Source organism: Euphorbia lathyris, chromosome 7, assembly GCF_963576675.1.
Source record: "Euphorbia lathyris chromosome 7, ddEupLath1.1, whole genome shotgun sequence".
NCBI classification, from domain to species: Eukaryota; Viridiplantae; Streptophyta; class Magnoliopsida; order Malpighiales; family Euphorbiaceae; genus Euphorbia; species Euphorbia lathyris.
In genome coordinates, this window is record NC_088916.1 from 11,316,767 (window position 1) to 11,329,506 (window position 12,740).

General features: G+C 34.1%; 2 protein-coding genes across 12 annotated transcripts; one reads left to right on the forward strand and one right to left on the reverse strand.

Annotated features, from left to right (window-relative positions):
- Positions 1-5,319: 5,319 nt before the first annotated feature.
- LOC136235994 (glutamate--glyoxylate aminotransferase 1-like) lies at positions 5,320-6,545 on the reverse strand. Its single transcript, XM_066026123.1, has 4 exons — positions 6,429-6,545; positions 5,774-5,839; positions 5,565-5,682; positions 5,320-5,462 (listed from the first exon to the last, which is right to left on the reverse strand). The coding sequence occupies exons 1-4, from the start codon at positions 6,543-6,545 to the stop codon at positions 5,374-5,376; spliced, it is 390 nt and encodes a 129-aa protein (XP_065882195.1). The 3' UTR covers positions 5,320-5,373.
- Positions 6,546-8,291: 1,746 nt separating this feature from the next.
- Positions 8,292-12,684, forward strand: LOC136235837 (beta carbonic anhydrase 5, chloroplastic-like). 11 transcript variants are annotated; one of them, XM_066025890.1, is made up of 8 exons: positions 8,292-8,862; positions 8,967-9,389; positions 9,464-9,577; positions 9,645-9,698; positions 9,771-9,850; positions 10,236-10,565; positions 11,833-11,934; positions 12,303-12,684. In XM_066025890.1, the coding sequence occupies exons 3-6, from the start codon at positions 9,467-9,469 to the stop codon at positions 10,399-10,401; spliced, it is 411 nt and encodes a 136-aa protein (XP_065881962.1). In that variant the 5' UTR covers positions 8,292-8,862; positions 8,967-9,389; positions 9,464-9,466; the 3' UTR covers positions 10,402-10,565; positions 11,833-11,934; positions 12,303-12,684. The 11 variants fall into 11 exon arrangements, 9 of the variants coding, with proteins under 9 accessions (XP_065881962.1, XP_065881959.1, XP_065881968.1 ...); XM_066025887.1 differs by having other exon boundaries at positions 10,236-11,934; XM_066025896.1 differs by lacking the exon at positions 10,236-10,565.
- Positions 12,685-12,740: the final 56 nt, after the last annotated feature.

Consider the following 12,740-nt stretch of genomic DNA (forward strand, 5'->3'; position numbering starts at 1 on the left):
TGATAATTTGGATCAATTTTACCCCTATTATAAAACAAAAATATTTTTGATCCTTATTCTGAACTATTTGCATATCCATTCGTTCTAAAACAAAAGATTTCATGTTTTTTTTATAATTGAATAATAGAATTGGAGATTAATATTTATAAATTCAGTGAATTTTTTGTACAATTTGTGCAAAAGACAGTATATTTATTTATTTTTTCACATCCTGCCATATGTTTGTGATTTGTTACTGATAAAATGACGCACGTGTGAAGTGTAGATGACAAGATTCATGACCGAGAAGACAATTTGATGAATTATTTCTCAAATTGCCCCAATTTATCAACGTTATGGGTAAAATTGCTCATGTCTTCCAACGTTAGGGGTAAAATTGCACCATTATTTTAGATGTTATGGGTAAAATTACTCCTGACCCAAAATGTTATGGGTATTTTTGCACATTAACCCTATTATAAATAACACTCCTTTAATTTTATAATTTAATTTAAATAATACTCAATTTATACACTACAATTAGAAAAAGTTTGGTAAAAATAATACAATTAATTAGTAATAAAGTATATTATATTCTACCAAAAAAAATAAAATAAAGTATATTATATCACAATTAAAATAAAACCAATTTACAGACCTACATAGAAAAGAAAAGAAAACTCTATTATCAATTTTTGCCTGAAATTGATCTTGTCGTTTCTTCCCTACTTCCTTCATCGTTGCTTCTTCTTCTTCTTCTTCTTCCAGCCAGCCACTGCTCTGCTCCTTCCTTCTCCATCACGTCATCTTCTTCCAGCCAGCCACTGCTTTGCTCTTTCCTTCATCGCCGTTTCTTCCTTGCTCCGCTCCTTCCTTCACCGCGTTCTTCTGAGGTGACATAACTTGTAAATTATCTAGGTCATCTTACTCGATCTCTAGCCTTTATTTTCCTAAGGTGATGGAAATTCTTAAGGATAACACTATGTCAAAACAGTAGAAATCATTCTTTGAAATACATGGGGACTCAAATGAGAGAAAAATTTGATAAATATTAGGGCTCTATCGACACAATGAATGTAATATTTTTTTGTAGCAGTGGTTTTAGACCTAACGTATAAGATGAGATATTGGATGGCTAAATACACTGAGTTTTATAGTGAGAATGATGCTAATGAATTGGTGGCACATGTGACAAAAATTATTATTGCATTGTTGGATGAATATAAAGTGGAAAATATAGAAGAAAATGTAAAACTAGCACAATCTTCTAGATTTGATGGAGTGGATGATGAGATTGATGATTTTTTTATATGTTGATAAAGATATATAATGTGTTAGCCGAGAGATATTGGGAAAGATATGTGAATGAGTTACCAGAGAAATATGTTGTTGATTTTGATCTTCTACTATGGTGGAAGGTTAATGCTATAAGGTATCCTACTTTATTCAAAGTTGTAAAAGATGTTTTTGCAATTCATTATTCAACCGTGGCTTCAGAATCTACATTTAGCCCAAGCAATAGAATTTTAGATCAATTTAGGAGTTCTTTAACTTATGCTCCAGCTGTAGTGATGATTTATTGTCAAGATTGGTTGAGAACTTCAACTCAACCTTTCAAGTATGAAGAAGAACTTTAAAATCTCGAAGCTATCGAAGATGGTAATATTTACTTAGAAAATATTCCATATTTGTTATCTTATTTGAATATTTATGAATATGAATTTTTTTTTGTAACATATTAACTAAATGATTGTCATTTGATTTTGTAGAAATTAGTTCAGATCCCGAAGTTGCAACATCTCTTTTATCCATATTTCAATTGGATCATTGAGTACTTTTTAATGTAAAGCAACATTTGGAGGAAGTAATGGTTTTATAACTCAAATTAAGTAATTTTAGATTTTGGTTTTTAGCAATTCGGTTCACCAATTACTTTATTTAGGTTGAATTTAATATTTGGTATTGTAAACACATGTTATTTATTTTGATTAAGAATTCATATATTTATTATCTTGTAAATTTATTTTTGGTAAAAGTATAGGTATTTATTTGACTCGTCAAATAACTGTATTGTATTGGACTGGAACCGAATTCTCGAATCTCTGAATTGACCGGACCAAAATTTTCAATCCAATCCTAGAGATTCATTTTTAGGAATACCTGAATTCAATCCAATCCTAGAGATTCTTGAATACCCAAACTGGACCGAACTGTGCTAGACCCTAATAAACATGTCTATTTTTAATATTTATAAATAAATCTAAATTTTTAATATATACATGTTTTCCCCATGTGACCTTGGCGCAACGGTAAGACGTTGTTGCCGTGTGACCAGAGGTCACGGGTTCGAGTCTTAGGAGCGGCCTCTTGCCAATTAAATTGGCAAGGGAAGGCTTGCCCCCAATACACCCTTGTGGTGGGACCCCTCCCCGGACCCTCGCTCAGCGGGGACGCGTAATGCGACCGGGCCGCCCTTTTTTTTTTTTTTTTTTTTTTTATACATGTTTTCCCCATGTTTTTGTTTCTTTTATTTTTTAAAAATAACTTTTTTATGGCAACTCTTTTATCTCGGTGGAAGAAAGCAAAACAGGGTCCTATAGCTCAACAACAGTTTCCTAATTATCCTAGTGTTTGGCCTCTTTCACCCAAAGGCAATCTAAAGTGCAATATTGATGCCTCTATCCGTACCAATCTTCAGTTAGCAGGTAATGGATATGTTCTTCATGACTCGTCTGAAACCTTTGTTCCAATGAAGAATGGTGTGTTATTCTTGTTGAATATATGATGAGTATACAATTGAATACACGGTGAAGATAGAGGTATAAAATTACTATTTCAACATGTAGGAAAATTAGACAAGTCTAGGCACATCGGAACTATAAAATTTTATCTATTTTATCTATTTCTCTTTCACAAGATCCGTTAATCTTTATTTCATATAAAGAGGGATTAAATAAATGTATCTTGATTGACAAACTATCTACCGTTGGAAACAAAGTGCCCACATGGATATCACGTCAATCACGAACATAAGCAAAAACCAAAACCAAAACCAAAAGTTAGTAATCAACCAAATAGCAATCAAGTATAAATTGCCTCTAACGGTATCCACATGAATTAAGAAACGAATGGAACAAAGGAAATAATTTAGTCCAATGAGATACGAGAGGAAATTTTATTCCTATTATTGTGTTGGCCAAAATATTAAGGCTAATGGGGCTATATTTATAGTGCTCAATTAATTGAATCCTATTTCAATTAGGTTTAGTTAATTAGAATCCTAACCAAAATTTAGATATTCTATTTAGATAATAACTGTATTTATCAAACATTATCTTATATCTAATATAATATATATTTAATAAATACTATCCTAATCCCATTAGAATAATTAATTAGGTTAGGATAATATAGATATATAATCACATTATACTATTTAATCAATATTATCCCTTTAATTGTTTTAACAATAATATAACGTAATTATATTTATCTAAATAAATCAATCAAATAACTCTAATTAATACACTAAGAATTGCGCCCCCTAAGTCTCCCTCTTAAATTACCATTCCGTCCTCCGATCTTAATTCTATGTGTGACCCATTAGGTTCTTACAACAACTAGCCATATATGTATATTTAAATTAATTTAACCAAACTAATTTAATCCTTAAGATATAACGAAATGAGCGCGCAGACTGTTTTATCAGAATTGTCACATTCCCCTAGAGCGATTGTGAGCACGAACTTTTTTCGGCCCTAGTTATGAGTTTACGTTACACTCTAGCTAACAGTTGGTGTAGGTGGACTTCACGCAACACACTGTGCGAGATACGAGCTAAGGACCTGAGCCCCGTTTTCTGATTCATTTTAGTTCGTTTCACTTTATTATAATAAATCTTATTTTGATCTAACTTTTTTGAAATAAAAATACTCGAAGTCCAAATTGATCTTCGATCGAAGATCCTGTTCCTCGGTCGGGGATGAGGTCTTCGATCAAAGATCTTTGACAGTTTCAGGCAGTTTTTGATCAATTTTCTGGCGGTTCTACTGCCTCTCTCCATTACAAGAAAGGCAAAAACTTCCAGGACGAAGGGAGAACAGTTTTTCAACACAAAAGAAACAGCTTTTAGTGAAATTTTGAGAAAAAAGAAGTGAAACTCAAGTGAAAGTGAGTGAAATTGTGAGGGTTTTACACAAATCTTGCCAAAATACACCAGTTTGAGAGGTTCAAACACCCAAATTGTTGTCCTAAAAGTAGACTCTAGCAAGTGCATTAGGCACAAGTAATATCTCAGTAAGTAGAGTATCGTTCTCCTCAGGGATTGATGAATAATTTTAGCAGAAAAACCATATAAAACAAGGCATCCGTAGTAACAATAACTTCTTTCTTTTAGTTGGAAATGATTTTCTATGATTTGATTAGAGTAATCTAGTAGTGACAGATCTTCAAAAGGTTCGTACAGAAAATAATGATTTATCACAATAAAAGGTGGAACAAGCTAAGCCTAGCATGAACATGGGGCTTACAATATAACTTTCGCCTATTTATTCATGAATGTAATATGGTGTGGTTAAGGTCTCTGCTTTAGGTTCACTCAAGTCAACTCTCGTGTGTTCTTGAGATTCTAAGATTTACTACACATTCAAGCTTCCCCAAAAGTGGTTCTTTCTTGCATTAAACACTAAGCAACATTTCATTTTCAGAAAACCCTTGATATAAAACTATTATATCTCTATTTCAAGTTTTACATGTTCAATGATAGATCCGTGAGTATGAAAGCAGTCTCCCATCATTCATAAACACTTAGATAGTAGTTAATGAAACATACATGCAAAGCATCATTATAACACTAGTACAGAAATGCTTACTTGTATCGCACTTTTTCAGGTTGTTGTGTCGCACTTTTATGCGACACAACAGGGGTGCGACACAAGAACTTTGCATCGCTCTTGAGAGCGACACAAGCTACTCATCTGTTGTGTCGCACTTGTCACGCGCGCGATACAATAGAGCGATAACTCTTGTGACGCGCTTCTAAAGTGCGCGACACAGCATATGATAATTCTTGTGACGCGCTCCCAGGGTGTGCGACACAAGCTCCCAGATTAATCTGGTACACTTTGTATCGCTCTTTCCACACGCGCGACGCAAAATATTAATATTTTTTAAAAAAAAATTTACAAAATTTTCCAGCATCTAGCATAAAATTTTATAATCAAAATTTGCTGAATTCTACATGATATTATAGAACATACACATAAAACTACAAGTACCACATAATCAAAACTACTAGATTCTACACTTTGTTTTTTCAAATTTTCCAATTGGGCGGCGGTAGTCATCCCACTCCAGTGCCTTCACAACACCCGGTTTTATACCTTTTGTACGACTTCATGCTCTCTTCCTCTTTTTTGAATTTGTCTCAATAGGTTGTGAGCTCTCCCGCTTAATGATATCATCGTCCTCCATAGTTAATATGTCTGCAATTTTAAAGAAAACAAAATCATTAGATCATATAACCAAATAAAATAAAAAGTTTAATTACAAGAAATAGATTGAAATGATAACAGCAAATACGATACCTAGACCACCAGAAGTCAATGAAAGATAATGTTTAGCTTTTGCAATTGCATCTGCAGGAAACATCAGTCCTACATTAGGATCATCAAGCAGAAATGGAGCTTGGCAGAGAGCAATCACCTACAATTATAGAACATTCCTTAGTTCAAGTGAAATGAAATATACAATAACAAAATACGAAGTGAAGCAAAGAAAGATACGGCCACTATACCTGACGGGGAAAAGTGAGTGGCTTCTGTCCTAGAGCATGAGGATTGCCAACATTTGTAAAGATAATCTATAATCACAGAATGTCAATACGATGAAATTTTTTACTATGAAATAATCAATTTTTTTGAAAGAAGTAAACTTCAAACAATGCATTCTCATGTATTTATGAGGAACCAAATGATATATGAAGTAAAATTATATAGCACTAAAGTGAAATCATAATCTTGGCTAAAAAGAATCATTACCATTTATACGTAATTGTGATTAATTTCCTTAGACTGACTGCTAAACGTTTATCGAGCTACATGTTCGATGTACTGGTGTTGTATTTTAGTAAGAACACCAGCGAAAAGCACAACTATAACACAAAATACTTGATAAGAACTACTTGTATGATCAAATTATATATTTTGCATAATCAAGCCATCAAGTCATTATATGCAAATTGCAAACTATCACTATATGCAAAGTTTTGGCTTAACGAAAAGATGAAAAAGCGTAATAAGCGTGTTAAAGTGTATCATAGTTCAAAAACTTAAGTAAGCTTATGAACAACGGCAGGACCATTTTTAAATAGCTTAAATAAGGTGCAAGACAGAGGCCTAAAAAAGATAGTCATAAAGAAAAGCCAACAAGATCAAATGAATTAGATATACCTTTTTCCCTTCCTTCTGAAGCTCAGAAGCTCGAAGATAGAACTCTCCTCTAACAGCATACTGAACCTTCTTCACATTTTCATTCAACGATTCATAGTCTAATGGTTTAGGATCCATAATGTATAACAGTCCACCTTCTTATTGCCAAAAACAACAAACTCAGTTCCTAGAGCAGAAAGCAGGATTGAAAACAAGCCATTAGGTGAAATACACAAATCAAAACACCACTTTACACCAGCAATCCGACTGAACTGACATGATTAACACAATTATCATTTTCCTTGCATTTATATCATATATAACCTTATGAAACATATAGATAACATAACACCATAACCCGAATTGATACCCCTAATCATCAACAAATGACTTAACCGAGTAAACCACCATACATTAAGAATCCAGAAATCATCTCCCACTAACTCAAAATTGAAATAACGGTAACAACTCAAATATCTAATACTAAAACCACATAGACAATAATCATAAAAAAGAAGAAGCAGAAATAGAGTGAGAAAACGCCAATCTAACACTTCATCATTTCATCATTTCATCAATCAGACAAAAAATGAGAAACGAAATGGGTCAATGATCTCTTCCATTTCAATTAGCCCTTTGTGCATCAAGAAATTAAAAACCCATAATCAGGGACTAATCATATGAAAACCCCAAATCCAATTTTTGAATATGTAAAGATAACCCCTCAGTTGAAGCAACACAAACAGTCCTATAAGCAACCTGACCCAGAGTTCAAGAGAAATCTAGCAAAACCAAACCCAAAATTAGAAAAATCAAGGACATGAAGAAGAAGAAACATGAAAACAAGCTTATTCTCAATTTTCTCCATTTAAACCTTTTGCTAACGTAATCATCATCAAAGTGCAGGAGCCGGTTACTGGCCCTCCTAACTTCATTTTTTATAGGATATACCTTGGCAGGACACATAGAATTTATCTCAGTACCCTTTTGGTGATATCATCACTAGTACAGAAATGCTCACTTGTGTCGCACCTCTTGTGTCGCGCTTAAAGATAAAGCGACACAATAGAGTAACTAGTGTCGCGCGTTCTGTAAACGCGACACAACTAAGTATTTTGTGTCATCACTTGTGTCGTGCTTTAAGAGCGTGCGTCACAAACGTATTACTTCTTGTATCGCTTGTCTTATAGTGTGACACAAGAGCAAACTTGTGACGCTCTTTTATAAAAGCGACACAAAAAGTGTGTTATCTTTGTGACACACTTTTATAAAAGCGACACAAGGAGTGTGTTATCTTTGTGACACGCTTTTATAAATGCGACACAAAGAGTGTGTTATCTGTATAAAATTAATCGTTTGTTTATTGTATTAATAATTCTAAATAGGCATATAGTTCATATTGGCCCCTAAACTATACCTTGAAAATCAATTAACTCCCCAAACTATTAAAATTATCAATCAAGCCCTTAACCTATTTAAAAATCAACAATTGTCACTCTTATCTCATTGTACTAAGAGTTAATAGTAATTAATCACAATTCAACAATTTAACACCTATGTAATATTATAGAGGGTATGAGATATATTCATCTCAAGTCCCAAAAAGGATCCAAGATAAAATAAAATAAAAATTTCACAACACATGCCGATTTTTTATAACTGGGCAAGTTAAGTCGGGGGTCCGATATATTACCGCCTAGGCGGTTCAAGTCAGAGTAAGTCGGGGCAAGTCGGGCTAGGCGGGTAAGTCGGGTTAAACGGGTTAGGCGGCTCAAAAATCAAATGAATAATAAAATTATAAAAAATTTACTATAAAATAATACAAATAAAAATAAATAAGACTAGTTTACAGCAATAGCACTAAATAAAACCAATTTACAGCAACAGCACTAAAAATTAGAAACTAAAAATCCCAATATCCATCTAATCTTCTAAGTGCCCTAATTTTAATTTCACAATCGCAGCCACCATCTGCTTCTTCCTCATCGCTCGCCTCTGCTTCTTCTTCTTAATCGCACTCTGTTCTTCCTTCTTTCTGTGCAAAGGTACCGTATATATGTTCTTCCTTCATAATCGACATGCGCTATGGAACAAAGTCACTTTCAAATTGTCAGAATCAATGGGGAAAACTTTCTCGAAGTATCCGGCGAGGCATTATGGGAAGATGTCTTGAAATGATGCGTTTCACGCTTCAATTTAGCTCCCAGGTCATGGATTGATTATCTCGGTTTAACCGTAGGCGGAACTTTGTCCAACGCCGGCATTAGTGGCCAAGCCTTCCGTTACGGACCGCAATCCTCAAACGTGACGGAGTTGGACGTCGTAACGGGAAGGCGAGATTGTGACATGCTTCGAGACGGAAAATTCTCAACTATATTTCGGTGTCTTAGGCGGTCTCGGCCAGTTTGGAATCATTGCCAGAGCTAGAGCCGAGTTGCAGGCAGCACCAGATAAGGTTGGTTTTTTCATAATTTGTTAATTAATTTTGCAAAATCTGGACACTCTACTTTTTTATTTTATTTTAATAAAGTGTTGATTATTAAAAATGTCTGTGATTAGGTGAGATGGATAAGAATGGTGTATTTAGAATTTGAAGATTTCACCAGGGATGCTGAGTGGTTAGTGAGTAGGGGAAACAGCATGTCGTTTGATTATGTTGAAGGTTTTGTTTTTATCAACAACAATGACCCTATAAATGGATGTCCTTTCGTTTCATTCGACCTGGATGGTGGCTAATTTTATCCTATTTCAGTCCAATAAGAGTCCTAGATGCTGAATGCGCGAGTTACAGACTGCCTTTTTGTTTTTCTTCAAATCTTGTCAAATCGAGCAGATTATACGAATGTTAGGGTGTCAATTCCTTTCTTGCTGATTCCAGCTCAGTGAGTTAATTGGTTTTTGAGGAATTGTTTATATATTTGTGATGAATGCAGAGAAGAAGTGGAGCATTTTCAGAATCTGGCTGAGCTGCAGTCACCAAAGGTTAGCATTTCCAACATCTCCATTTCCATTTCCATTTCCATTGGTTAGCATTTTTCAACTGACAAGTTGAACAGTTTATGGTGATTACTTGTGTAGACTCGAGGGTTTGCCCTTGTAACATTCTTGGATTTGAACCTGGACAAGCTTTTATGGTCCGAAATGTCGCAAAGCTTGTTCCATCATTTGAGGTATGTATTTATCTTGAATTGTATTTTCCTATGCCTATGCCTTATTTTACTTTTTTCCTTTTCACAGAAGGGACCAACAGAAACAAATGTAGCCATTGAGTTTGCTGTAAATACTCTTCAAGTAGGTGTAGGTGTACGTGAGTTTTTTCTTTTATCCGATATATTATATTAAACTGGTGGTTAATGGTTGCAGGTTGAAAATATATTTGTGATTGGCCATAGTAACTGTGCAGGGATTCAAGCTCTTATGAGTATGAAAAACAACTCCTCCAGGTTTAATTCCACTCCACTCCACTTGTTAATCCCAAAAAATATAAAACTTGGACATTTATGTTTCTCTGTGTCGTTGCTTTGTTGAGAAATGGGTTGGTACAACTAAAGTTGCGAGGTTAAGAAGGACAAGTAAGTTAATAGTTCTGCTAATTAATAGTGAAAGTGACAATTAACTCACTAAGCAGATTGCCTTTAGAAGCACTTTTCACATTTCACTATTACATTTGATATATTGAGGTTCCAGTTGTGAACTTTCTTATTATCTTTCTAGAAATTCTTGTTTATTCTTATTTGATTCATAATGTGTGGAGAGATGATCTGTATTCGATTGTGAGCCTCATTTTGTCCCTTACTTCTTGTTCGTCTACTGGTCATGATCATAAAGGTGGGCATTCAATCGATTCCCATGGATCCATCGTAGGTCTTTTGAAGCAGCATTGGAGTGTCCTTCTGGTACAAATGCATTTGGGTACATTGAGGTTTATGACAACAGGTTATTGCTAATCGGTACTAATAGACTGCAGAGTACAGATATAGGTTTTGATTCTTAAGCAAACTTTAGTGCAAACAGTGGTAACTCATTCTTCAATCAAGCTGTACGAGGGACATTATCTCGACCATATTTACAAGCCTTTAAAGAAAATTCATAGCCTTTTAAAGACAACACCATTGAATTCAAAGAAGTATATGAGGTGCAATTTTTAACTGCCAAGAGGTATAAGTTGGTTGTTATTTACAATGTGCAAAATTTACATTACTATTTATTTGCATCCATGAGATGTCATGTAGTTCTAGAGCTCGTTTTTAGTAATTTAAAGGTGTCGATAGCCATCTAGGCTTGCTCTATGTATTCTCAGGTTGCCTTTGTGAAGTTTTCAGATAGATCTTTTATGCCTTGGAGCAATTTCATGATAACCATTTCCTGTTGTGGAAAAAACATAAGAGATTTCAATTCTTGTATTTGATGTCTGAGGTGAGAATTTGCAAAGCTTTCTGGTTTGAATAGATACAAAATATTACAAACAATTGATATGTTTGGGTAAACCATCATTATTCAACTATTAGTTGCTAGGCTTCTCGAATGTGATCAGAGTTTTCTTTATTTATTATGTCAGATCGATGCGATAAATGTTAATTCATGCTTATTTCTCATTGCTCAAGTGCACAATAAATATAAAGTAATTTTATGTATGCAGCAAATAACTGATGGCTCATTGGTTATATAGACATGAAGCAGAATAGATTAGGCCGGAGGAACAATTACGTGAACAACACTATTGAATATTAACCTGAAAGCAATAGAGTGAAAGAATTAGATTTTACTCCTAAACTTAGGCTTCAAACCCCAAGACTCCATAGGTTTCGCATCTTAGAAGAGAATTTTATAACACTTCTTTGCAAGAACTCATTTTATTGACTAAAAACTTAACTATAAACACTACAACCACTGAGATCTAATCATCAGAACCAATCCTGAACCTTAAGACATCAGACTTGCGGAACTCGTTAGTTATGCTATCCTATACTAATGGATATAACATGTCTTTCTAAAATTAGAGACTAGAGAGACTCACCTGATTATTATTCCGGATCATGCAATGCTGAATATTACATAATTTACCTAACGTTAGACTAACAGATGTTGTAGTGTTATACCACACAAGCTCATAGAATTGTGAAAGAATTCTTAATAACTTGAATGTTCTTGTATACATTTTTTTAAGTTTGTTTTTCGTGAGAGATATAAGGGATCCAGAACACCCCTATTCACTAGAACAGCTCAGTGTTCTCTCAGAGGAATCAATCACCGTTGATGACAAGCTCGGTCGTATTCTGTGAGCTGTTCATATGCTTTTGCTCTCATTTGCTCTCTCTTCTTGTTTACAATTGTTTCCAGACCCTGTAGTATGAAAATGAAATTGATCGATCATGAGTTCGATGTTTCAAAATTTAAATGAGAAATTCACGAGTTTGCTTTCTAGGATTACTTTTACTCCAACAATCATACATTGAGGTTTATGGCAACGGTTATTGGCCTTCGCCTTCGAGTAAAACTTCAAGAATGTTTCCCACCCCATTATAAGGTTAGTTTTGTAATACACTCTTCTATCCCCTGCATTTTCATTTGTCTGTGTCTTTTGTTTGCTAATTGACACTCTTTACAATTTTCTCTACTCTTCTTTGTTTTATGTTTAGAAATTGCCTTTCATTTTTGTCATTCGAATTTTTGAAGCATTGTATCTTTTATTGACCTATGTGAAGCTAAAGATAATTTTAGTTTGAATCCTTTATATTGTTGCTAATGACATTGCATCTGCATCTTGAATATCAAGTTCTTCACTACGACATACTTCTGTCATCTTTAATTGATGTAATTAGGACATTTTTCTGTGTTTACCTGCTTGCTTTTATTGCTTTTATCCCATATGTAATGTGAAATTTCAAGTTTCAGGAAAGGCTGCTTATAATGGGTAAGAGATGCAAGAGTGTCGGCGGTAAAGATCGTCAGCATATGTAAGTCAATATGATCTGCATATTGGAGAAATGACCGTAAGATACACTTTAGCTTTCTTTGCTAGATGCCAAGGGGTTGGATGGCGTTATATTTAATTAAGCATCAGTTATTATGTAATAAGAAATGTAAACGTGTGCATAAATTTTAGCAGAATTATGCAGGGGTGGTTGCTTATTCGCCGCTGCTTATTTTGGCTTAAACTCTGTAAGAATTATTCTAATGTATGCCAATGTGAATGGTAATATAAAAAAATTGATCGGATTTCGGGGAAATGTTATTGGGATCATATCTAAAAAAATTGATGCTATTAGAGCTCCCTTCAATCCAAATTTTTTATTTAATATTTACATTTTTATGCTAGATGCTGGAAAATTT

Excerpts from the sequence above, each read along its gene's own strand:
- LOC136235994 (XM_066026123.1), bottom strand. The coding sequence starts at position 6,545 with ATGGATCCTAAACCATTAGACTATGAATCGTTGAATGAAAATGTGAAG. Across the intron at positions 5,840-6,428 it reads TTCAGAAGGAAGGGAAAAAG|ATTATCTTTACAAATGTTGG; the intron begins GTATATCTAATT and ends CTGTGATTATAG. Across the intron at positions 5,463-5,564 it reads ATTGACTTCTGGTGGTCTAG|ACATATTAACTATGGAGGAC; the intron begins GTATCGTATTTG and ends TTAAAATTGCAG.
- LOC136235837 (XM_066025887.1), top strand. The coding sequence starts at position 9,467 with ATGGTGATTACTTGTGTAGACTCGAGGGTTTGCCCTTGTAACATTCTT. Across the intron at positions 9,578-9,644 it reads AGCTTGTTCCATCATTTGAG|AAGGGACCAACAGAAACAAA; the intron begins GTATGTATTTAT and ends TCCTTTTCACAG. Across the intron at positions 9,851-10,235 it reads ATGAAAAACAACTCCTCCAG|GTGGGCATTCAATCGATTCC; the intron begins GTTTAATTCCAC and ends ATGATCATAAAG.